The 7,722-nt window shown below is 43.3% G+C and overlaps 1 protein-coding gene across 2 annotated transcripts in view; it reads right to left on the bottom strand.

Annotated features, from left to right (window-relative positions):
• Window positions 1-646: 646 nt before the first annotated feature.
• GRID1 (glutamate ionotropic receptor delta type subunit 1) overlaps window positions 647-7,722 on the bottom strand; it is a 411,120-nt gene continuing 404,044 nt past the window's right edge. For both annotated transcript variants that reach the window (XM_026043010.1, XM_026043009.1), the window contains one exon: window positions 647-1,694. In XM_026043010.1, the coding sequence (XP_025898795.1) occupies window positions 1,266-1,694 (429 nt within the window). In that variant the 3' untranslated portion in view covers window positions 647-1,265. The remainder of the gene's footprint in view (window positions 1,695-7,722) is intronic.

The raw sequence follows: 7,722 nt of genomic DNA, 5'->3' as shown, positions 1-7,722 counted from the left end.
AAGCTAGTGATGGTCCATTAGCAACAACAGGAGGTAGGGGGAGAAAACAGTTATCTCAAATATTCAAACTACTGTTTGGGAAGGAAACAATGTGTTTTGACTTTTTTTTTTTTTTTTTTTTTGTCATGTGAAATAACACTGGTAATATTTGCAGACCAAGACATTAGCTTTATGCATTGCTTTCTCTATCCTTTGATTGCGCTGCACAGAAAAAATAAAAGACATTTTATAGCCATTTCTACCAAGACGATAGGCACGACCATTGAAATGTTTCTCTTTATAAAATCAATGGAAATAAAGCAGAGCTGTGCTTACAGTTATGAACTTAGCCTTGTCATTCAAGGTATGACCTCAACAGAATGCTCTGCATCCGTTATGCAGAAATTCCTTGAAATCCTGAAGACAGAGGCAAAAAGAGAGGGCTGCGTCCCCCTAATGCTGTAACCTCCTCTCTGCTCCAGTTTGCCCTCCTGCAAGCTCCTGCAAGCCATTGGTTCCTCCCCATTTTCTTTTGTCTACAAGACACCCCAAAAAATGTTGGCATTTTTTTCTTAAAAGCTTCACCCATAACCTGAAACCTCTGACTTACCAAAGCATTTATATATATAATATGTTATATATTATATATATAATACGGAAGGTTAAATAAAAAGAGCCACACAGCAGAGAACACATGCAAAAACACAATTCAATAATCCTGTGCTTTAACTTAGAAACTGCGTGGAAATTTAAATCCTTGTTGGATGGAAAAAAGCTTTTTATTTCTGTTTATTGGATTTTAGTTAAAATTCAGGCTTAAAACAATGGTCAATGCTTTGCTTGACTATAAAACAGGGTTCTGAGGAGACGTCTGAATATGGTGAACTTTGCTAGCAAGAAATGGGTAAATTCTTTTTGCTCTTAAAAAAAAAATGAACAAATGAATGTTGAAATCCACACAAAAAAAAAGATTGTACGGCCCTCAGTCCCAGTAACTGGTCTTCTTTGGCACTTGAGAACGATCACAAGTAGTTTGCCTTTTTATTCGTATAGAACAAAATTTACAAAGTCATTCATACACTTTTGTTTGCTTTTTTTTTGTTTTTTTACTGACTTCGAAAATTGGGAATATTCAAAATACACTTTTACCCCACTTCATTCTTTCGTTATTTACAGATATATACAAGAAAAAGGTAAGAGTCTGTTCTTTTTTTTTTTTCTTTTTCTTTTTCTGTTTTAAATGTGGTATTAAAAAGCTCTGCTGGTTGTGGGTCTGTCTGTGGTGGCTATATGGAGGTCCCGTGCGAGGGCTCCAGCGCCTCGGGGATGACGCCCCCCGGCACGGCCTGGAACGACATGGGGATGGGCGTTTTGACGGGGCTCTGCCGGAAGAGGCCCCCGTTGGGCGACCTGTGTTTGCACTGTATGGAGGGCATGGTGGCCGAGCTGCTGAGGGGCAGCGGCAGCTGGCTGCCCGCCGCGGCCGACAGTGTCCTGCTGGCGCCGTGCGCCGTCTGTTCTGGTAAAAAGGTGCTCACGGAAAGCTGCGTGTTCTGGTACTCGCGCACCGGCTCCAGGGTCTGGGCGGGCGCCATGCCGCCGATCTCCAGGGCCGAGATCTCGATGGACGCCGGCGAGATCTGCTTGTGGGCGATGTCTTCATCGATCAAGCTGTTCATGCGCCTGTGCACCTGCTCCAGGTTCACTTCCTTATCCTGTTGAGGAGAAAAGCAGCACAGTGAGTGCAAGCGCGGCCGCCCTTCGCTTGCAGCGGCCCTAACAGCTCGAATGCAGGCGCCCTGGCACTGCTGCGGGTCGCAGCTGGCTGCACGGTGCATCACAGAGCTGGGACCTGCTGCTGCGGGACGCAGCTGGGCCGGCGGCAGGGCCAGCGCTGGGTGCCCTTGCCTGCTGGTGCCCCGTGTGCAACTTGGCTGCAGGCAGGGCTGCCCAGCGCTGCAGCCCCCACGGCGGCGCCTGTGCTGCGCCAGGCGGCACGGCACTCGCTCCGCAGGGCGCTCGCTCCGCCAGCGCCACGCTCACGACAGCAGCCTGCTAACCTGCCAGGTAATGTCAGACACCTGGCCGTAACAGCTACTGGTGTGTCCCAAACAAAGGCAGCATTTTGAATCACTGCCCTGTACATCACATGGCACAGCGGTGACCTGCAGCTGCAGTGGCTTGATGCAAGCACAGTATACAAGAGACTAGCTACAAAGCATCCATAAAAGCCAAGCTTCCCTGGCACTGGAGGAGCCCTCTCATTCAACAGAAATCTGCAATTGTACCACATGGCCAGGGCAGCCCCAGCCTAGGAATGGGGCAGTCTAGGAAGCTTGCATGTTACCTGCGGGGCATCCTAGATGTGCCTGGACACTGCTTAAAGGAAGGACCCGGGGCCTTAAAGATGCTCTGCCTCACACCAGAGAGGAGGCTCTGGGAATGGAGACACCTCAGGGTGCCCACACCTTGCTGTCTTTTCCTGGGGGGGTTCAGGCGGAGCACACAGAACTGCAGCAACATCCCAGTGCGACCCGCTGCCTCCAGCTGCCCTTGTGAGCTGAAGGTCGAGCCGACTCCCAAGCCCTCAGCTCCTAGGCATGCCCAACACAGGTCTGAGTCTAGCCTTGTGACTGAAAAGCACCTCTGCATTATTAAGGAACCATGGGATTTGTGGATCTCTGCAAGAATTTGGAAGTGGGTAACAAGGTTACCATAGGGTCCTTAGCTTAGTTTAAATCCCCACTGGTTTTGGCTAGAGAGCAGCTGCCCAGAAACTGCAGAAAGCACATCCTTTGTAAGTCAATGGAAAGAGGATTCATATTACTAGTTCATTTACATTAAAAAATCCCACCAACTTCCAGAGCAGCTTCCAGGAACTCTGGTGATAACACCTTCCTCACCAAGAACACTCACCCTTGTTTTTTTTTTTTTTTTTGAATACTGCTTTTTCAGTCAAATCCTCTAATCCAATAATTCTGAATTAGAAGGATTCAAAGAACAATAAATGAAAAACAGGCTTCTGGTGGCAGAAGGAGACCACACGGTGCTTGATCAGATAGCTATTGCAGCTACATTAGTTTACAGTCCATTTCAAAACCAGCCATACCTGAGTTATCAGCCCCTTCTTTCAATAAGTTTGACAATGCACTAAGCCAAAGATAAGACAAGAAGCTCTTTCATAAACTCTGCAGTTAGTAAATAAAGGATTTGTGTTATAAAGGCCAGAGGATTACATGGATTTAATTCATAGATTTTATTTGTTTCTAGTCCATGAAATAAAATTGTGGGCTGCGGGGCAAGCGTGGGAAGAGTTCTTACATTATTCCCAGGTGGGAACAGCAGCTCTACTTACACACGCAGGTTCACGCTGCCTAACAGCCTGGGCACTGGCAGCTGTTTTCTGTCCAGCAATAAAAGCTTTGCTACAGTGTCTTGCTCATCTGCAGCCTTCTGCTACGGAAGTGCATGATGACATCGTGTCTAAAGAGGCTGACTCCACAGAGTTAGCCCATAATATGGTTCTCCTCGAGGTGTCTGGGACTCCTCTTCTGTGCAAATCAAGGGTGCTACCAGCTTTTACTTACATGCCTGAACTTACATGCTAGTTTTCTACGACTCATATTCTTGCTAAGCCCTATGACACAAGAAGGAAAACACAGAAAATTCAGGTTAGAAATAAGCAGATACTGGGAGAACAGATTTCCCTGAACAGGACTTCGGAGAAATCTTCATGACTCATTCATGTTACTAGCTTTTACCAAATACTCATACTTCCATCAGATCCCTTCAGGTGAAAACACATATCAACGTTTTATTTGTTTGTACTTTTTGTCTGCAAACACATCCTCAGTGCATTCCATGCTGCCTTGCTGCAGGAACAAAAATAAAGTGATTGGAATAACTAGCCAGCCCAGTGGGACTGCCACCGTTTCTGTACTTGCAGCCTGCAGTTATTAGCTGTTTGCAGAAGAAAAATGCATCTGTGAATGAAATGTACCCTTCATTTGCAGCATCTGTACTCAAAGGATCACATAATTCAAAGGATGAATTCATCCTTGTTGTATGTTTAGCTTTGTTCTTTTAAGACATAAACATAAATAAATTGTAAATTAGAGAGCAGTTGACTAAGAAGAGGAATAAATGTTTGAGATTTGTTTTTTAGGTGGGGGAATGGGTATTTCATTTACATACCTTTAACTCTGAAAAATTCTGCATTATGGACAACTTTCTGGCCTTATTAAGATCAGAGACAATTTCTCTTGTCTTCGAAGAGCCCAGACATTCACATTATTCTCTCTTTCTGATATTAAAACAAATGTTTGTAAAGGTTAAAGAAAACAACTCTACCTCTGAGGAATAATAAAATCAGATTTTTAAAGGTTCCTCCCTTTTTCTTTGTCTTATTAAATGAAGGTGAGCTAAAAAACAAAATATCAAGCTTTGAACAAAATTGTCTTCATGTTAAATTAATCTTTTTTTCAATTGCTTTTTAAAAAACTAAGATAAAAATCAGAAACCCTGGAAAATATTAGTTTTTGCTTACATACTAGAAAACCAGCTTGCAATATAAAATTTCCAGGATGCAGGCTTAGTGATAGTTTCCTTAACATTTAATTTTTTTTTATTTCCATCGTTTTCATTAAATATGAACTATTTGCCATACTTCTCATGCATTTGGTAGGGCCTTTTTTTTCTTTTTTTTTCCCTCTTGTTCTCCAGAGGAGAACTGTGAAATGGTTACCTAGTACTTCAGGCTTTCTGACACTGCAGCCGTTAATTCTCTCTTTCTGGATTCATTTCTCTCTGGCAAGAAATAATAAATCCAATGGTATCAATTAACACAAATTATTATTTAAAAGTAATAAATATGTTTGATAAGGAATGGTAATAACTTTAAATCCTAAATGAGGAATTGCTGGCAGGCACCCAACAGGAGAACTGGATAGGGAGAGGGCCTGGAAAGGCTCCAAGTGCAGCAAAGGGATGGTTGGGTCTGTGAAGGGCTGAGACCCTTCCCGTGGGTTCCCAGATCTTGTGCCGTGCTGTTATCCTTAAAAGAGGAATGAACTGGCTCTAAACTCAATACTTCAGTCTCTGTGACCGCAGAGGTATCAAAGGTTTTCTCCTTCTTATACCTGACATGCAAAACTTAATGCTGTAATATGTCACATCTCTGATGTCTTATGTCAATTCAACTCCAGTTTTCACACACTGCTACACTGGATAAATGTATATGCCTGTGCTGCCAGAAGAGATCAAATATTCTTCCTTGATTGCCTTCATAACTTTATTTTCAATATTAATGTTACACTCCAAATAGATCAGCTGAAGAAACTAATCAGTGAAAGGAAAGAAAAATATCACATGCAAAGAAAATGAATTATAAACACAAGCTTATCCGCCTCAAGCCTAAGGAAAACAGCTAAGCAAATATTGCTGCTGGTCAGGAAATTATCTCAATCATAAATACCAATCTAAATGTCATTCTTCCTCAGCGAGTCTGAGTCCCAAAGGGCAAATGAAAGACATGTTTCTGACTCATCCCGGGCACCTGGCCAGGACAGCGGGGCTCAGTAGCTCTGACCATCAGCGGCAGTGCCCAGACACAGGCATTTCCCTGGATCAGGGATTGCTGCTCTCCTGCGTGGCTTAGGAAGGACTAGAGCCCTGTGGCAGCTGGCCTGAGGCACCACGACTCCTTTCTGGGCCTCCTACATGAAGCTTTCTTCTGTGGCGAGAAATCAGGCTCAGACGGAAATGCATGCACGATGATTTAAAGAGTACACAATATTTTTTCTAGCTTACTTTCTGTGACTTTGGGCAATGGACTCCATGAGAGGCACGCTGGCCATCACACTGGAAGAATATGAAACTACCCGGGAGGTTTGGAGCTGGTTATCATTGTGAAATGTGAGAAATATCCCCCTGAGTGCTGGAGAGGAGCTGCTGGCTGCTGCTGGCCAGACGTTGCCTCTGTCGCTGCACCCACAGGTAGTACGAACGTGCCTGGAGGTTTCACAGGGAAGCTTTGAGGTAAAGAAACTAAGGTGGCCTCTTCTTGCTCACCATTTTTCTCATCACTAGGAGCAAGAGAAGCCACCTCAGAAGATGAAAACAGAAACTGATGAAGCAGCTTTAGTAAATCCAAAGCAGGAGACAATCCCCTCTGCAAAGCAAGGGTCAGATATCTGGAGAAAGTCTCCTGAAACGGTGACAAAAACTGTCAAACTGACAAAAATTGCATCTGCATCCAACACATGCAAAAAGCCACACTGCACTAGAGGAAAAGACTAATAGTCCTGACACTAAATACCAAGCACTGAAAATTCAGAAATGCAGCCAAAACAAGCAGACAGGCAAAGGCACTGAGGGACTATCGTGAATGTGCTGATACCTCCCAGACAGAGGCAGATAACTGTGCCAAGGATTAAATGCCGTGCTGTTAATGCCGTTCTTAATAAGTCTCAAGTGACATGCAGAAAAAAATACTTGAGGTCTTTTAGAGTCTTAATCATCAGTCATGGAGCATTTCTGTATTGTTTGTTTGTAACTGCTTTGGGTTGACAATATGAAGGATTATCTCTCAGAGAATGAAACAAAAACAAGAAAAATATTGATACTGCGTTTTCATTCCCTGGAAGAACTATTTAAGAAAGTAACTACAGGCAATTTTATGATAAGCAGAGGTGCTCAAAATCTGCTCCAAGCCTCAGGCTTGGCCAGATATTCCCGCCTCCAACCCTAACCAGGTCACAGGCTAGACCCTCTGTGCCCGAGCACCGTGTGTACCTACTAACACCTCTTAACTCACGTGTGCTTTCCGACAGGAAAGCAGCCATGGCTACAAAAAGATGGGATGTGCGAAGCAGTCTCCGAGGCACGTTCATGCTCAGATGGACACACTGTGTAATTGAAAAACAAAGCTGAGAAATTAAGTGTTAACAGACAGTTTCCACAGTCAGACATCCTCAGACACAGAGTCTCCTCCTAATTCGTGCAGAAATGGACAGCTCCCCCCAGCTCTGTCTGTGGTGATTTAGCCATCACTGACTTCAGCATTCAGTTTGTTAAGGAGAAATGCCTGAGGGACAGCTCTACATATGTACGTTTGTTTAAGAGAAGATTTATTTCAAAACTCTGTGTTCATCCAGGGTCATTATCATTCTTTTCAGCTGCATCTACTGGATATGTAAAGCTGTAATTCTAATTTATGCCAGGATGCTCTGACAGAGTGGCAAAAGCAGACATAATTGGCTTATTGAGAAAGAAAAACCAGCCATGATATATGTTACACATGTACTGCAAAACAATTACAATAACAACATAGCATTGTGCTACATTAAAAGAAGTAACTTTTTTTTTTATACGACTCAGTTTCCCATGCTTATTATTCTAGGGATTCTGCAGTGGGCACCGCAGAGATGTGTGGACAGATGTGCCAACAGATGCAGTGATGATGCATGTTTGCTGTCATTAATTTAACACAAGCAACTAACCTAGTCAAATAGCACTTAATGTTACATAAAAAATTTGCTGAGTGTTTTTTGAGTGTACTCTGCTAGATGGCAGTTTGACCATAACAGTATCTTATTAAAAATAAGTAGAAATGCACCTCTAGAGTCTACTTGAAAAACTGCTTTCATAAATAGGCTCAACTCTGCAATCAAGCTTTTGCTCTCATAAGTGGAAACAATACCATGTATTTTAAATCAGCCATAAAACAGCTACTAGAATGATGCA

Source organism: Nothoprocta perdicaria, unplaced genomic scaffold (genome assembly GCF_003342845.1).
Source record: "Nothoprocta perdicaria isolate Ctin4 unplaced genomic scaffold, notPer1 scaffold_32, whole genome shotgun sequence".
Classification (NCBI taxonomy): domain Eukaryota; kingdom Metazoa; phylum Chordata; class Aves; order Tinamiformes; family Tinamidae; genus Nothoprocta; species Nothoprocta perdicaria.
The sequence above is the reverse complement of the archived record's forward strand: the minus strand, read 5'-3'. Positions and strand labels throughout refer to the sequence as shown.